Below are 18,506 nucleotides of genomic sequence, written 5' to 3'. Positions count from 1 at the left end.
CAGTATTTTTATCCACATTCTCTGGATCAGGGTCATGATCATGGGCCAACTTTGATAGGCAGGTGGGGCAGTACATTTGTCAATCACATGGCATCTTTATGATATCACATGATTGGCATACAGGTTGTCCCGCCCACCTGGCAAAATCCCTTTTGCGAGTATCGCAAAAGCAAAGAGCATGTTGTCCCAACCCTAATTGTGTTCATCTTAACTAGTTCTCATAATGTTAAATCAAGGTTTAGCATTATGCCCAGACATAAACGATGACCACATGACAAGAGTGTGATTCAAACCAGCACCTTTCCTATTCCCTTATATACTATGCTGTATGAGCTTTGTTGCAAATTTGTACACTGTATTAAATCTCAAGGATTCTCCGTATTTGTTCTTTAGAAAATATAACTACATGGAGACATTATAAAATAATTTTTGGAATAGCTATTGAATTTATTTCTGCCTCAAGGGTATTTAGATAAAATAATAATTTAGTCTCGGCTTTGCATTTTTCCAAGTATTCTTTGAGAGAGCATTGAAATTGCATGAGTACTCCACTGAATGGAGCAGTGTTTGTAGACGCCTAATATATGTGTATTTACAAATGTTAAGCAGTTAAAGAGGCAAAACACGCAGCATACACGAACTGATTCCACAGCAGCACAGGTTCTGAGCAAAAGCCAATTAGCTCTTTAAACATAGCCCAGTCCTATAAAACATCCCTCTCATAGCATTTTCCAAGTGAAGGCAGGCAAAAACCACTCCGTCCCTCTGTTATATTGGTGTCCATTCAAGGCACAGCAGATGACTGACAAACTAGGCTGAAGGGGGCTCCAACTTGCAGAAAAGTATCCATTTAGCTGTTCTCTTCTGTCCTGCCACTTTTCGGGATTTCTCTGAGCTGTAACTGATACAGTGCAGTACAATGCAATCAGTACCGTTACGTATGGTACCTTGAAACAGGTAGCCCATATCTTTTGCGTAGGCCAGACACTTTTCTATACCCTCTTTCTCTTCAGCAGTGAGATGATGAAGTAGGTGGTTTAGTTTCTATCTGTTCATATTCATGTTAGAAACCAACATGGCTTATTTTATTAATACTTACATACGTCATTCAGTAGTCCACTGTGTCTATCAGGTTTAGGGTATATAGCAACATTTTTTCTGTTTTTAGCCTGCAACAACCCCCCATCTCTTGCCATGTCCACAGATGGAGAAAGAAAGCCATAGTAATCAAATGGATTTGATTTCTCATTTGGAGATTGTGGTCACACCTGTCTGACTGGCATTCAGTCTGGGGGCAGGGGAAATGGAAATGGATGTGCTCAATAAGCAAATTCTAGAATATATAAGCTAGCCAGGGCTTCTGTGTTTCGTTATGTATTCTACTGAAAGAAGTGGAAAGCTCCAGTATTTGGATGCACATACTAATGCACATCTGATGAGCAGTGTGAGGCTCCTAAAACCAAAATATATTTAAGACAATACATGGACTTTCTATGAGCATCTGATGCAATTGAACAAATAAATGGAAAATGTGACAGGTTGTGCACCTCTCTAGTTGTGGCCATTCAAGGGACCCAGGAGTCTTGGACCAACATCCATATCTCATCCTCCAAACTAAACTAAGTCCTCTATATAACTGGGTTTCTAAATTGTAGTACGGGTTGGGCAAAATAAATAAATCATGGTTCTGTCAGTTTGATGCAGCACATCATTATAATATCCTGATACGTGCTTGTTTTTTATTTGGATATTATGTAAATTGGAGTTTGGTAAGTTGTTTAGTCTATGGAATGTGTAAGAAAACCTGAAATCTTAACATTATATTTGAAAAATCAGTGACTGTTTTTTGTTGTGTTTTGAATAATACATGGATTTAAATGGCTCTGCTATTGCTGGTGTTTTTCATGTATTATTCAACTTTTTTCAACTCCTGAGTTTTTGTTTATTTTAATGGCTGTTTAAAATACAAGGAAGAGTCATGGTCACACTGAAACACCCCTCCCCATCAACATGTACATACTAGTCTGAACATCTTTGTGATCCATATGTCTTGTTTTCTAGTCTATAGATCACAGGATTCATCGCTATGTGCATTGGCTGATGTTCATGTAACCAGTATGAGCCTATGGCTGCTTTCGCAATATCCCCTGCATGCAAATCCAAAGAACGTCTGTACAAGGACCTTCAAATATAATGATTATAGATCTGTCTTATGAGGCTTGGCAAATAAGTGACTCATCCCTCACCATTCTTGTAATTACAGTCTCTCCACAGCTACATACAGAACAACAATATCAGAAACCAAAGCGAAAGTGGTTTTCTTTGAGACACAGATTGTTTTCTACCAATCATTGTTAGTTGATATATATTACAAGGTTTTAAGATATACTTGCAATAAAAGATTCCCCTTTTGGTTTGGGTGAGGTTTGGAGAACCCCCTGAACAGCAAGCAGTGGGAGGAAAAGGGGATCATTCAAGCTGGTACCCATTGATATTAATGATTGGTTGGGATCTCAGTCAAGCCCTAAAAAATGGTGCTGACAGTCACACCAAAACATTGCTAGTAGTTCTTCAAGCAACTTTTCACACCTTTTGAAGTCTCGTGTTTCAACCCCAAAATGTTTGAATGGGGAAATTTGATACAGCAGTAAAAAAATGTCCTTAAATAACATTTCCCTCCCCTCCTTATTGCATAGCCACATATAGTGTTCTGCACTATCACAATACAGAGAGAAATAAGAAAAGAGAGTTAAGGAAATTTATCCTCATGCTACAGAGTGGGTTTCCTTTCCTCAGCTGATGGGTCAAGCCAGATGCATGGCCAGAGAATACCTTGGGCAGGCTCTGTCTCACGTGTTTGGATTGAGATGGATTTCCTTATCTTTTAGTTCTATTGAAATCATTTGGGACTTATAAGTAATGGGTAACTTGCCCCATTGATTTTAATGGGACTGAAGTGTGACAAATTTTGTCTGGATATTCAGTTTAGATACTTTGTTCAACAGTGATTCCCTTTTGATACAGTGCCATGATAGAGTCCCAGCCTTTTCTGCATATATCTATGTTTTTAATAATAATAATAATAATAATAATAATAATAATGTACTTGAACCAGGCGCAATATGTTCCCCAGTTGTTCTTGTGAAAAGAGTTTTTCACTTAACCTTTGAAAACCTGCCCAGAATGACTGGGGTAACCCAGTTGGGTGGGCTGAATATAAGTTGTTAATAATAATAATAATAATAATAATAATAATAATAATAATAAATTCCCTGGTGATGCTAGACTTCAACAGGATAATAGTCTTTATGGAAGACAACCAAACTGAAACCCAATAAATCTCCTGACCTTGTTGCCCACATGATAATCCTAGGAGTCTTATGCTCAAATTCCATAATAACTAAGGCTGGAATGGGAATAAGATTAAGCAAATTCTCAAATCAATATGTATTTTCTTTACAAAAGTATGGCATTTTTTTTCCTTTTGAGAAAAAAAATAGCAATATATTACTTGCACTGATGATTTTGAGTGTTGCATAAAAGGTACCTTTCAAAGAACACATTTAAATAACTCTGAATGCCTTTTTTGTGATACAACACTTTAGAATTTATAATTTTGAAGTGCTCTTTTTACTATATGTCCTTAGGGGTTTTCTTTGTTTTAACAGCATGCAACTTGACAGAAATACACTACCCAAAAAGGGATTAAGGTATATGATGTTTTATTCAGCATGGCTGCTGTTTCTCTGTTGTTCCGTAACTTTTTTCTATAATATTTCATCCTTGTCACTGTGTATCCTGTTTCTCCTGTTAAACAACTAATATAAAATCAGTTTACAATAAGAATCCCCCTTTTTAACGTTCTTTCACTTTCACTCTGGCAGTATGTGAAATGTTGAAGTAGCGTGCAGGTAGTGCCCTCAACAAGTGTGAAATAACATTTTTTAAAACTTCTCTTCTACCTCTATTTAGAAATTATTCCCTCAAAATAAACCAGATATTTCAGTGGAACCTTCAAATTTGGAACTCCCAAATTAGCTTCAAACATAAGTTCAGCAACTCTGTTGTTTCCTCCCCTGCCTCCTTGACTTGTTCCTTGCCCTCTGTCCGATAGGAATTCATTCCTCTAAAACTTTCCCACTTATTCAGATCAGAGTAATCATATTTCCCCCCAGAAAAAACATGTTAATCAATGAACTGCAGCAAGCTTTCTTTGCTTCTAGCTTTAATCACACACTCAGAGGGCTAGGACCATTGGTTAAGCGTCTGGCGTTGTCACCGCTGGTATTTTCTACGCAGGAACGATATATGACTTCTTCTGTTGCACTTGAGTTGTAGCACATTGGGGTGCCAACCCTCAATTTGTGTCTGCCAGGGGCTTTGAAAAGGAAAAATCTGAAGAACCTGTCTGCTCATCAAAATGAATGCACGGGGTAGTAATCTTGACTACACTGCAGATGGCAGAGCATTTTAATGTGTCTCCTGGAATCAAACGTAGATGGTGTTTATTCAGTCAGCAGTTCTCTTCCTTGCACACCATCCTGTAGAATCTGAGACATTACCATAAGAGCCAGGGAGGGAAAATAAATCCGAACTACCATCTCCCACATGGAGGCTTTCTGGAGGCCTGAAATACAGTGGCATGCAATCCTGAAGTTAATGTGGAAACCCCACCCCTTGTGCCTGTTTCAGGCATTGTTCTAAGAGTTTCACCAAAGTTTTGCAGCCCAGCTATGCAGTCCTGTTTGTACAGATGTAGGACTCTCATTGTTGCAATAGCAGAAAGCTCCCAGTGCACTCAAAGAGGAGGAACTGCAACAGCCAACAATGGTAGACTTGTCTGTGGGTGTGGGTGTGACGTTTTTGATCCCACCGCAGTTTTTTAAAATGGTACTGGAACCACATACAGTGTGTGTGTGTATGCATATATATATATATATATATATATATATATATATATATATATACTGTATATTTCTTGCAAACCTGCATACACACACACACACACACACACACACACACATACAGGTTTGCAAGAAATTTGGCTGAACGAAGCCTACTTGTACAATGACAAAGAAAGTGCACACTCTTGAGTTGAAATCTGAACTATCTGAAATGCCTGCACAGGCTAACTTCCTATGTTAATCCATTCAAGAATTTGCTTTTCTCAGTCCCTGCCGCAAAGTTTGACCAGTGGGCTGCAGTATGAGTGCTGCTGGTGCAGTTACATTTTTGTATTTGGCAGCAGCACCCAAAAGTCTGTGAGAGGTTGGGTTTCCAAAGCTTTTTCTTTCTGCAAACACATTTCTTTAAAAGTGAGTATTCCCCCCCCATCCCTTAAATCTTATCAGTTTGGGGGTAGGGCATAGCATCAAGGACCGACCCTTCTGAGAGACAAACACTGCATTTTGTCCCTTCAGATGTCACTAACAAAAATGCATTTCTTTCACAGCTGCTCTTCTGTTTTCTTCTGCTTTCAGCCTACCTGTATACTATGCTCATGTAGCTCGTATAATATAGGAACTGGACATCCGTCTCTCCTCACTATCAAGCTCTCATTTTCCAGCCTTGTTGATATGCTTGAAATTAAGTTTTTGCTTTATCTTTTTTATGTGTTAGAGTTGTTGTTGCTGTTGTTGTTCTTTAAAAAAAAATTATCATAAGGCTTAGCTGTTTCCTTTGTACGTCTTCCCATCACATGCAGATATGTATTGCTGATTGTTTGTCCGTCTGTTTCTTGGGTGACATGACCCCAAGTCTCCTGTTCAGCATTGACTAAACCAACTGTATGATTATTGCTTGATTCCAAGCCACAAATCTCTTGCTAAGTGCAGTTCATGTGGAAGTTTTCAGTGTATCAGTGGTGATGTCTTTCAGGTATACGCCATCCTCTCGGCAGGCCAGTCAGGAGGAAGGGAAAGAGTGGCTGCGTTCTCATTCTACTGGAGGGCTGCAAGACACTGGAAGTCAGTCTCCTTTGGTATCTCCTACAGCCATGTCTTCATCTGCAACTGGGAAATACTTTTCCAACTTAGGTAAGAAAAAGAAACTACTTGCAGTGCTCCATTACTGAGCTTCCTTTATACATCTTAAGCTCCCAGTCACTCTTTTAGAATGCATAACTTCGGCTATCTAAAATTAAGCATGCATTTTTTTCTGCTCCTACCGTATCTGAACATATTCCTTGTCTCCCAGTCCATTCTGGGGATCAGTTCCAAGTACTAGTTAAATTCCTGCACAGCTTGGAACCTCAGCATCTAAAGTAGGGGTGGAGAATTCATTTTTATTTTTTTGAGCCCAGAGAGCAGATCCTTATCTGTACCAAACCCCCAATGGGCCAACTTTGACTGTTGGGCTGGAAAAATCATCTGTCAAAGAAAATAATTAAAAGTGCATTCTTCTCCTATATTTTGCTGAGCGTTTTTAAGTTCCAAATCTCATTTACTCAGAAGTAAGTTCCATTTATTTCAGTATAATTGTGTGTCAATGCTTAGACTACAAGTGGTGTTGTTGTTTAGTCGTTTAGTCGTGTCCGACTCTTCGTGACCCCATGGACCATAGCATGCCAGGCACTCCTGTCTTCCACTGCCTCCCGCAGTTTGGTCAGACTCATGTTTGTAGGTTCAAGAATACTGTCCAACCATCTCGTCCTCTGTCGTCTCCTTCTTCTTGTGCCCTCCATCTTTCCCAACATCAGGGTCTTTTCCAGGGAGTCTTCTCTTCTCAGGAGGTGGCCAAAGTATTGGAGCCTCAGCTTCACGATCTGTCCTTCCAGTGAGCACTCAGGGCTGATTTCCTTAAGACCACAAGTGTAGACAAGGTTAAACTTAGACATAGTAACAGTTTTTCCCTTTGGTAGAAACAAATCTGTGTGTTTCTGTCGTTTAGTTTTCCTCCAGTGTGGTGACCCAGTACAATGGCTTATTGCAAAAGCTTTCTTCCACCCCTCTAGCGTTTCTTTTCTCTGTGGGCCATTTTCCCGGTGTGTTAAAAGACTCTCAGAAAAATACTGCTCCAGACATTTTTATTTTAGACACAGCCAGCAATACTGGAAACATCTTGCCATACGCCATTAGTTCAAAATATTTGACCCTAATGTCTGAAGGGGCAGATAAATGCTGTTTTCCTTGGCCCTAGTTCCACACCAGCTAGATGGGTCAAAAATGTTCCCTTTAAGCTTGTTGAAAAACAGCTTTCCAAACCGTGAGAGCAGCATTTGAACCAAGAGGGGAGTCTGTTACTTCTCTTTTCGATAAAGCCCACACATATGAAAGTTCCCATTTACTGTGAGGATTGGTGTGTGTGTGTGTGTGTGTGTGTATTTTAGCAGGAGGAAAATGTTGCTTGAGCAGATACTGGTAATCTTGGCAAAAATATCTCCATACTACAGACTTAGGAAATACCATATTATAATTGTAAATAAATTTGGAACTATTGAAAGCAAAATCCTTTTTTCTATGGGATCTGTTTTAACTTGGTAGGGAGGAGCTTCAGACAAAAATAAGCCAAATATGCTTATGAGAAACCACTCTAAAAGTGTTCCTAATTCATCAAAAAATTAAAAGCCCAAATGTTATTTGACAGAGCTTTCTTTTCCCCCTGCAGTGCAGTAATATGTTATCAAAACTTATGGTATTATTATTATTATTATTATTATTATTATTATTATTTCAGTGAGTCCAACAAACTTATCCCAATTCAAACTTCCTGGGCCCAGTATGATGCGGTCCAACAGCATCCCAGCACAAGATTCTTCTTTCGATCTTTACGATGATTCCCAGTTGTGTGGCAGTGCCACATCCTTGGAAGATAGACCACGTGCAATCAGTCATTCTGGGTCATTCAGAGACAGCATGGAAGAAGGTAAGGCTATGTGTGGTATATTTAACAGAGGCTGCCTTTTGATGTAGCATGAAACTATGGTTTGTGCCATAGAGTTAACTAGAGTTAAGAAGCCACACCATAGTTTCAGCTTCAGGTGTACTACAGGTTTATTTTACAGATTGATTTCATTTTATGTGTTAACTCTTCAAAGATAAATGGAAATAAATACATCCAGCTATACCTATTCTATTTTTGTAATCAAGCCAACACTTGCCAAATTGCATCCTTTTGGGTCTCTTCATGGCCATCTCCTGGTTCCTTCATCTTGTAGCACCCAACTAAGCACCCCATTTTCTCTTTTGCGACTCTTTAACCCAAGCTCTTCAATTCTGACTTCACAACTTTAATCCAAAACTAAATAACAGTACCATGTTTTCTTGCTTGACTTCTATACATTGTCAGTTTCCTAGAACAAATATTTTATCTGTCAGTGCAAAGCTTACTGGGCAAAACATCTCTTAAACTTTTGACTCTCCTGTGAACAAAGCAGCCCCTTGTACTTTAAATCTTCCTGTGAACTTCTCGCCATCCTATGCACAAAAATGTTTAAAGCCCAAAGCAGCAATTTTACAAAGAGGCTGAAAGACTTATTACTTCACACAGGCATAACAGCAAACCACAGTAAGCATAAACTATAATTTGCAAACCAGCTTCAAACTGTGGTTTCACATCCTGGTTTGTTAGCCCAAATCACAGATTGTGAGCAGGCTGGCTTTCAGAGCAGTCCATTTTGGGACATTGCATCTAAATATAGGGGAAAGTGTTTGACTGCAAAGATCTGAATTCAAATTCCTGCTCAGGTCACTTGGGCCAGACATAGTTCCTCAGCTTTGAACTTTATAGGGTCAGTCAGGGGTTAAAGTAAGATAAGCGAGAGCTACAAATATGATAAAGGTGAATTGTATTTGAATACACATGTACATGTTTAGGTGCAGATATGCGTTAAACCCTGCCACGTAGCCCTGTGGTACCACTACAATATGAATACACTCAGAGGCTAGTTGTTGGTGAGGCAGATGTGCTAACAACTCCTCTTTAATATTTAGACAATTGCAGTTCTTCAATATGCAGAACTTTGTTAAAAACGAAGGCAGCTGCCATATACTATAATTAATACAATATAATATAGCATTCTTACATATATTTAGGCTTATCTGTACTCAAATGAGTATTCATGCAGACTCTTTTTGTCAAGCTCTAAAAACCTCCCATATGCTTTACCTATTCAGATCTCTGCTGGGACAATAATTCACAGCTGTTTATCTTTCTGCCAGCGATGATGATCCATGCCACCCGGGCTGCTAAGCTGTTGAAGCTCTCCCAGGCTTTTGCTTTCATCAGCCTGATTTTCACTTTCCCCACTTTTCTCAAGAGTTGCTGGCTACGTGCCTAGTTAAGCTCTCCCACACTGCCTCACTACACAAAAAGTCAGTGTTTTTCCCCCACCTCCAGTTCACAAGCACTATCTGTCTAGCTATTTTTCTGTCTAGAGCTGGCAGCAGCCCAAGCTTTGCAGATCCCTTTTTTTCTTCTTCTGGCATTTGCAGCCACCCCTGCTGACTTTATACCATGTAATGTTCCAACAAGCTTAAGCAGGCCTTGGCTAGACATCCTCAGCTAAGGATATCAGCATTGGAAAAGTAAGGGATATTGTGGAACAGGTGTGACTGAACTGTGGGGATGAATAGATCTCTACCGATCTGAAAAAAGGAATGATGTTTTGCATTTTTCTTGACAGAGAAATAGGGCGATGTTAGCGTTGACCCAGCATATCTCTATCACAGTTTTGCTGGGGAGTGCCAAGCAATGTGGTGTTATAATTCTGCCTGAGTGATAATAGCAGATAGAGCATTTCAGTATGGATATCAAATTCACATCTATGCTGTTCCGTTAAAGCTTACTGGCTGGCTTTAGGGTAAATCATAACAAGAATACGTTAGATACTGATATCTATTTAAAGTGCTACGTAAGTGTTAAATCATAATAAAAATAACAGTTCTCGAGTTCCAATAATATTTACTGGAAATTCAGCTTTTAACAGTGAAAATAGGTTAGCTCCGTTCAGACATTCTAAATCTTCCCCATTATCTTACACAAATAAATATTTAGAGAATTTTAAGTTAGGATTAAATTATCCTATCCCCACCCCCAAATCATAGCCCTAATCTGGATTGAGCCCTCTATTACTGTATTTGCTTTTTGAGTCATCCAATCAGTTGGTAGCTGTGTGAAGGATATGTACACGCAAACAGTTACACAGACAGACCAAGATGTCTTTTCATTCCAAACCACAGTTTAGAAGTCATCCTTTTGCTTTGCCAAAAGGTGATGTTCAGATGACATTTTACTATCAAAGAAGGGTAACATAATTGTTGTTTGCTAGAAAAAAGGCAATGAACTATTACAATCCAAAGGCAAGTGTTTTTCAGTGGACAAAAACCATTCTAGGTGTTATAGGAACTACCAGGGTGTGTGTGTGTGTGTTTCTAAATGGATACCCTCAATAATAGCTTTCTTTCTTTTTTTCTTCTTTTCCTAATTGAAAAGAGATGTTCTGTTGTTGCTCGTGACAGGCAATAACTCCTGTTTCTTCATCAATATCTTTGTGATAATGCTCTTGATGTTTCTCTTTTTAGTACACGGGTCTTCATTATCCCTAGTTTCCAGCACCTCTTCTCTCTACTCCACAGTAAGTTGACAATATATAAAAGACTGTACCTCATGATATCATGCATACCATGGAAAGCCAGGGGGATTGCTAAGTGGTTCAGGAAACAGATGGAAATTTGACATTGGTAGGGCAATAAAAATCTCCCACTGCTGTTTGACTTTAACATTTTCTTTATACTTTTCAAAGTACAATGCACAACTGCCTCCTTGCATTAAATTTTGCCATCTGTAGCATCTTTTGTGTTTTCCCTTTGAAAGCGGAATTGTACAAAATCTACCAGTGCCCGTTGTTGTTGTGTACTGCTCAGTGCCCTCATGCTTAGCCATTCCACCTTGTCCCACCACCATTTTTGAGCACATTAAAAGAGCCGATAGCACTTGGTGGATTGCTTTGGTAGGGACCTGCTGAGGTGTGAAAGATTATTCTGAAATTACAGCGTTGCTTTGAGGTTGCAGTTTTGGATTCTGACATAAGATGATTTTTATGGAACCAGACAGTAGGTGACTTTAATTATTAGACATACTTGAACTTTCAGACAGTGGAAATTTATTATTTTTATATTGCATTTAGGAAACAATGTCAACTTCTGGCTAAAGAGAGAGAGAAGGAAATACTGCAATGCATTTCATGTAATACAGGGTACTTAGGGTTGAAAATCTACTGGCCCAGCTAGAGTTTTGATAAGTTATTGAACATAGAGCAAGCTTATCATACATTTTGCAGCACACTGTGAGGTATACTGCTGTTCAAGAAATGCATGACGTAACCTAAGCCCTACATTGGAAAGCAAAGCTACTTGTGTGATACTTTGGATTCAGTTTTTGTTGAAAGCATGGCTGCTGCCTCCTTAAGGTACAGAGATGTTTCTAAATAATTGTTCAAGAAGTTCATGATGAATCATGGATTGAATTATATTCTCTATGTTGCGGTTGCTTTGGTTATGATAACTTGCCCATGTATGTTCTCATGCCACCAAACAGATCTTTCCAACAACCTCCTCTACCCATTAAAATACCACACTCTATTTTAAAAATTTGTAACAAAGCTTGCAGATTAAAGTCATATATGCACTTATGAATATTTGCATATTGTATATTTAATTTTAGTGCCTAACACTCATAATTTGCATATTATCTCAACTTACATTAACTGCAGCTGTTTTTGAAGAACTGAGCAATGTTCCAAATATGGACGACTTGGGGAAGGGAGATATAAAATCCAGTTTTAATTTGCATAATGCATAGAGCATATTTGGCACAGTTGAGTTTATATGCTTGAGAATTCAGATTTTTAAGGGCACAGAATAATGTTCTTGCCACCTGAACTTGCTTATGATCGAATGCCAAATGCTAACTCCACTGAACTTGTAGATGTAAAACACAAATTGTTGTGTATGAACTTCAAGATTCATTGGATCAGTCTGTATTTTTTTTATCTGTCTATATTTTTGAAACATTTCTATGCTTGCAAATATATTTGCATTAGCAATTTAGACTATAGGCCCAGGTGCAGTCAGCCCATGACCATTGGAGGGGGCCACAGCATGGGAAGATAGAATAAACCCAGGACAACCTATTGGGATCAAATAGGCCACAGCTTTATTGATTACAGGTGTCAGTAGGTTTTGGCATAGCCATTGGGTATGTATCCTGCATCACCCAGTCTGCCTACTGATTATTTTGCAGGGGCAATCCTGGGTTAAGGCATACATGAAATCAAGGTGCTACTCTCAAGAGTGCCATATTGAGGGGTGCTGTGGCCTATCATCCCCCATCTGGGTATCTGGACAGAAGCACCTCTCCCTGGACCCCTTTAATAGCGTATCCCAATTCCTTAAAGTGAGGAGGGCTCCCAACCTCCTCCTCCCCACCGCCTAGACTAAAATGGAATATACACACACATAAAAACTGTTCTGAAAATGTTTTTATTTTAGTGTTTTTAAAAATACAATTGTACCTCCAGTTGTGGATGGGATCCATTCCGGAGCTCCAGTTGGATCCTGAGATTTCCGCAACCGGAGGTGCCTGTTCTGCGTACTCGCGCAGCGCAATAGAGCGCTACTGTGCATGCGCGCACGGCAAAACTCAGAAATATACTTCCGGTTTGCCGTGTGTGTATCCCGAAGGATACATAACAAGAGGGGCATGTAAGTAGAGGTACCACTGTACATTGCATTTTCCATAAGGCTCACCATTACCATCTAGTACAACATTGTATATTGCACTTAAAATGTTTTATTTGCAGCTGTATAGCTGAGTCCTAAAAATCCAACCCAATGCCTTATCTGCCAACAAGTTGTGACAATTTCTATGTGGCATGCAAAATTCCTAGACAAGCCCACAAGCCCAATTAGTCTGCAGGCAAATTCCTCCCAGGCCTTTCTGAATACAGTGACCAAATACTTCCATAGCAAGGTTTTAAGCGTGGACTGCCTGCTCACTTCCGGGCAAACATGTTGCATAGGTTGGGAAATCCAGTGACAAATTATGTGGTGAAGCTAGGTGCAGCAGCTTGCATGGCCAGTGAAGGAATAAGTGACCTCCACCAACTGCACAGGAACCAGGAGACTGCCTCTGGCTCGGCCATGGCCATGCCAGGCGACAGTCGCCACTTGCTGCCCTCCATGAATTGCACAGTCAGGTAACCATTACCTTTTAGGACAAGTAGGACAAGTGTTTATGAATCATACACTTACCACACACCACATCAGCCGATAAGAATGATCATTCTAAGATTTCTGTTGCTTGACCCCTTCTCCCTTTCTCACTATTCGGCATCACTTCTTGTTCAGCGTTTGAGTATCTAGCTGTGATAATGGGAGCTGAAAACCTTTTAGTTAAGGGCAAGCGATTCTTTTGGACTATAAAATCAGTAGTGTGAATTGTAGTTGAAGGACATAATCCCTGTTCAGCGTTTCCCCTCTTTGTTCTCATAGGCTCCTAGGGATAAAACTCATATGATTGTGAAGTCCCTAATCAGGAAATGGTACTTCAGTGGAAATATCAAGCATAGAGTTTGATTTCAGTGATAGGCAAGAAGACCATAAAGAACAAAATTTCATTCTTCTGTGATATTATACAGTGCTCCATGCCTTCTTTCATATCTACATGTTGAGTTTAAAGTAGCTGTTCCATATTTTTAAATCAAACTCTCCCCACTACTATGTCATGGTGCCCACAAATAAGTTTTTATATGATTTTCTGTGCCGCTGGTCATACTACCGGGATAAGAGGTACAAAAAGCTTTGTTACTTTTGATGCAAAAGATGCATTGAATAGACTGTCACTCTCTTTGCTCTCTTTATATCACAGCTGTGTCTGATTAATGCAGACTTGTGTAAAATTTCTTGTTTTACCTTTGATTTTATTCCAAGTGTTATGCTTCAAAGGAAGAGGTCTTTTGAGTCTGTAAACTGGGGTCATGTGGAAATGTGGGTAGTTCCTTGGCAGTGTCATGGAACTATCCACATTTCTATACCAAAATTTTAGGAGTCTTTGCTTGATAGTGGTTCTAAGAACCACCTTATTCTCTATTATTTTTATTTTTTAAATTTCTATATAGTCCTTCAGTAGCCCATTCAGTTCAAATCCTAGCACAGGATAATGAACAATTTTTAAAGAAATCTTTCAGGTATAAGACAGAGTCAGCAGGACTTAAAGTATCTTCTCAGAAGTCAATCCTGTTATGTTTGATAAAACTTGCTATCAGGTGTATAAGGTTGTGTCCTAAAACACTAGTAGTAACTTCATTTGCAAACAAAGTTGCATCCAAAAATCTGCTTATGATCTTGCTTTCTTCATTCTTAGGCTATTTTTTTTGCAATTATATTTGAGAACTTGTTTTTATCTGAGTCAAAATCTATTATTTTGATTTTCTTAAATAAAATTCAGTTGTATGTTTCCATAAATAAACTGCTCTTGCTTTCACTCTCTCCCATAGGCTGAAGAAAAGGCACATTCAGAGGTAAAAAGATTGGCATTTTTAATTTTATACAAAATATTTTGCTGTACAGAGTGCTTTTCAATAGCCTCAAATGCCCAGCATGAACCTGTGATGACGGCAGCTCTCATGTACTTGTATGGTGTTATTTATGCCAGCACATTTTCTTATCAGAAAGGGCACAAGGCCCCCTCAGTCACCACCAGCTGCCAGCAACCTCTTACTGCTATCCTCACCTGACTTTACCAGCCATTGCCCTATTGAATCCATTCCTACTCAAATAATTAACTGTCTTTTATGATAAGGGCTATTAAACTACTAAAATATTATAGAGAGGCACTAAAGGTTAAGTGTATTACACTTGTAGTTGATGTTTTGTGGGATGTCTCTTGCTCATTCGGCAGGGCATTTGAGTCATTATTCCATCATTCTCACATATATAGATGATGCCAAAATCTTTCCTCCATTTTCTCAAAGGTTTTCTTTCCCTGTGACAGAGGATTCCATTTTTCTTACCCAATCTTCTGGCATTTTATAATTTCTTTAGAATTTTGGTGGGTTTGGGGTTTTGAACTTAACGTTGCAAGGCAACTGGGAGTTGGGATATCTGTTTGACACTCCCCCCCCCCCAGCCCCAGTAAACATGTCTCCAGCATTCTCTAGCCTTCAGGGCTGCCTGCACTTCCTGTTCTGCAAAAGCCTTGTGTGGGGTGTTCCTGCATGATGTTGTCGTCTTCTGGGACTTGGCTGAACTGTGGGCCTTCAGGGAGAATAAAGAAGTGAGATGATTTACAGAATGCAAAAGGGGCACTCACAAACATGCTTCAGAAATAAGAAAAGTATGACAAAATCCCCACACCCCAACCATGAGAATGCGCAGAAGCATCGAATCGCAACCCGCGCGTGCGCAGACATGCAAACGCAGGTTGCAAACGCTGCGGGTTGCAAACGTGCATCCTGCACGGATCACGTTCGCAACCCGAGCGTCCACTGTACAGTTTTCTCACTAATTGATGGAGAATGGTAAAAGAAAAAGAAAAAGTGGGCTAAATTTTCAGCACAGCACTGCATTGGATAGAAATTAACTCATGCTTCACATGCTTAATACTAAGCTTATGCAATTCAGTTCATATCAACATTCACACATTTTAAATAAATATATATAAAGCTTTAACATTTAGATTTATGTGGTGTGTATATGTTGTATCTTAATGGAAATTTTTAAACCATAGATGAAGCCTTTGATATACAGTACTGTCTGTAGCATATACACAAATGTTGGAACAAATGGCACCAGCTATTCTTCTACTGTAATTTCGCATATTGAATAGCCGTAGTTAAAGCATAAGGTTATACTGGCATATTTTGAGAGACATTTGTGTTTGTTCCCACATCCAGCAAATTCATAAACTACGAAGGGAGCTGGTTGCATCACAGGAAAAAGTGGCCACCCTGACATCACAGCTGTCAGCTAATGTAAGTCATTTACTGCTGTCATTAATAATTTCTACAGGGTTTTAGTGTATATATGCTTTTATAATCACAATAATCATGTGAGGAAGACCACTGCCATTATCCCTTTGCAAACACAGGTGAGACTGATGAAAGGCATTTATACTCCTATTCTTCAAGCCCTAGCAGTCCATAAAGTTGAAGAGCTGCTGTTTAATTAATTAATGTGACTATTAGTGCTAACTAATAACTAGTTAACACTAATAGTCACATTAATGGCTCGAGACTACTGAGGAAGCCCAGAAAACTCTGCTCAGGGAGTGGGCTATCAGCCAACTCCAATAAATTGGCCCTATCAGGGGTGAAACAGCAGCTTTTCAACTTTATGGACAGCTAGGGCGAAATGGGGATAGAACGCTAGCACCCTGTCTTCCATCTGCACTTCACAGCTACCGGGAACATCATTGAACTTACCTACATTCTTCTTGAACTTACCTAAAAACAAGAAAAAACAAGAATTGAGTCAAGAAGTTGTAAGAACTTAGTAAAATCTGACACTGCAAGTTCACTTTATTTTAGATAGCTTATAAGTTTTTATGGCACTTTGTAAGTAGTTGTCACAAATTTGATAAATGGTGAAAAATTGTTTTTGAAAAAGAATATTAATTGTGTGAATAATTGTCACCTATGTGCTGTACGGGTTGCACAATTATCAGTGGCACAGGTTGTATTTCTTCAGCAAATAAATATTCTACAGCTTTTTAAATGTGTCTGTGGGAGGGAGAATTATTGTTGTTGTTGTTTATTGTAACTATGTATTTTGTGCTTTTCTCCAAAATATTGTTAGCTCATGGAGCTTCAAACTCCTCCCTTTCCCACCCACCCCAAACCAAGATTATACTGTGCAAAACAGGGGGCTAGAGGTGAAAGGCATTGCCCCCTTTCATGCATTTCCTAATAATTCAGAAAGCATTCACTGGCCATTTTATCCAGCAATCACCCTAAAATATCTGCTTTTCCGCACCTGTTCCATAAGGTAATGCTATTTTTTACCTGTGTTTCCTACTGTTAAGAGCCGAGCAATATTGTTTGCTCAGCTGAAATTCCTCACAGCATCACCACCTTGTATAATTCACTTATGTGCACTGGGCAGGGATCAAAACAACTACCGGTACCTCCCACTGTTTCTGATGCAGTGTTAGCATTGTGGCTCTCAAAGTGCTTGGCGCAGATATTTAGTCAGGTGTTTCTATGGCCACACTAAAAGTTAAGTATTTTTTTCTAGGATCGGGGAAATCACGATGGTGGGATTTCAAATTCTTGCTTATAATAAAAAGTGCTATTGCTTTTATGTGAGATATTTTTATTCTTTCTATTTGAATGATATTTACATTCTACTTATTAAACACTTAATCATAAAAGTAAAAAAAAGAAACATGGGCAGAATTACAGCTACAGACATTTCTTCTGTCAGTAAGACAATGATAACTACTCATGTTTGATTCTTTTATGTACACAGTACGTAAAGCATTGTGTGAAATGTGACTTAAAAAAAAATCCAAAAGGAGGTAGCTGCTGGGATTTTGAGCTTCTACAAAATGATTTTAGCTTTTGTTGAAGCACAGCAATTACTACTGTCAGAAAATAAAATGTCAGGTGTCAGCTGGTGACATTGGTGGGTGCTTTTGAATAATGCAACATTTTTATCGTTTTGTGTTTTGAAATGTGACTGACTAGGAGCAGAGAAGTTCAGATATGGACTACGTTTCCAACTTTTTGTAGTACTCTAGCAGCTTATCTTTTGAAATTGCCCCTTTCCCTAAAGGGAACCCACTTGTATGATTAAAGGTGTTGTAATTCTGGACATATAAGATTCCTTTTATGTAGCTAGTATCCACCATATTAAATTATTAATCCTGTTGAAGGATGAACCCAAAAAATCCATATTCTGCTCTACTTTGACAAACAATTTTTGAACAACTTGCTACGGTCAGTCAGTGTCAGAACTTCGGCTTCCATTTATGGCCAGCAAGAGTAATGCATCCTAGATTAGCAGTAACCACAGAAGTGAAAATTTAAACTTAATTTGAAAAGGTTTGAACAGTTTTACAAGACTTCCTGTGTTACTAGTTTTCAGTGTTTCATCACTGTGAAAGAAGAAAGGCGAGTCCTTTTCTTAGCATAGGATAGAAATAAAATGAGCAGATGATGTAGGAAGAAGTCATCCTGCACATGCTGCTTGCTATGGAACAGTAGAGATAGGAGGAAAAGAGCCATTGCTTAGGAGTAGAGGGTGTGACGTGGGGAGAATGCCAGGCAGAGATCTGGCGGACCAGGTTAGGTCTGTGGGCCATTTTAGTCACACTGAAATCAGTTACACTTTGGCCTCAATCAACGCATCATTTAGATTTGTGTGCGCAATCTTTGTCAGAATAAAAATTGAAATGTCTTTTTGCACATCTTTTTACACTTTCCTGTTTTCTGACTTAGTAACAATACCTATTGGAAGCCATAATTTAGCAAGCATGTGTTTTATCTCTTGTTTGTTAAGCAAGATTAT

The 18,506-nt window shown here is 39.0% G+C and overlaps 1 protein-coding gene across 11 annotated transcripts in view; it reads left to right on the top strand.

The window, feature by feature from the left end:
- Positions 1 to 18,506, top strand: part of NAV3 (neuron navigator 3) — a 430,222-nt gene that overhangs the window by 370,174 nt on the left and 41,542 nt on the right. For 10 of the 11 annotated variants that reach the window (XM_080971313.1, XM_080971308.1, XM_080971315.1 and 7 more), the window contains 6 exons: positions 3,669 to 3,710; positions 5,878 to 6,035; positions 7,675 to 7,863; positions 10,521 to 10,573; positions 14,495 to 14,518; positions 15,893 to 15,970. In XM_080971313.1, the coding sequence (XP_080827439.1) occupies positions 3,669 to 3,710; positions 5,878 to 6,035; positions 7,675 to 7,863; positions 10,521 to 10,573; positions 14,495 to 14,518; positions 15,893 to 15,970 (544 nt within the window). The remainder of the gene's footprint in view (positions 1 to 3,668; positions 3,711 to 5,877; positions 6,036 to 7,674; positions 7,864 to 10,520; positions 10,574 to 14,494; positions 14,519 to 15,892; positions 15,971 to 18,506) is intronic. The other variant, XM_080971312.1, reaches the window with a different exon arrangement.

This window comes from Podarcis pityusensis (assembly GCF_964106645.2).
Source record: "Podarcis pityusensis genome assembly, chromosome: 10".
Classification (NCBI taxonomy): Eukaryota; Metazoa; Chordata; class Lepidosauria; order Squamata; family Lacertidae; genus Podarcis; species Podarcis pityusensis.
Note: the sequence above shows the minus strand (reverse complement) of the source record. Positions and strands in the feature narration are given on the sequence as shown.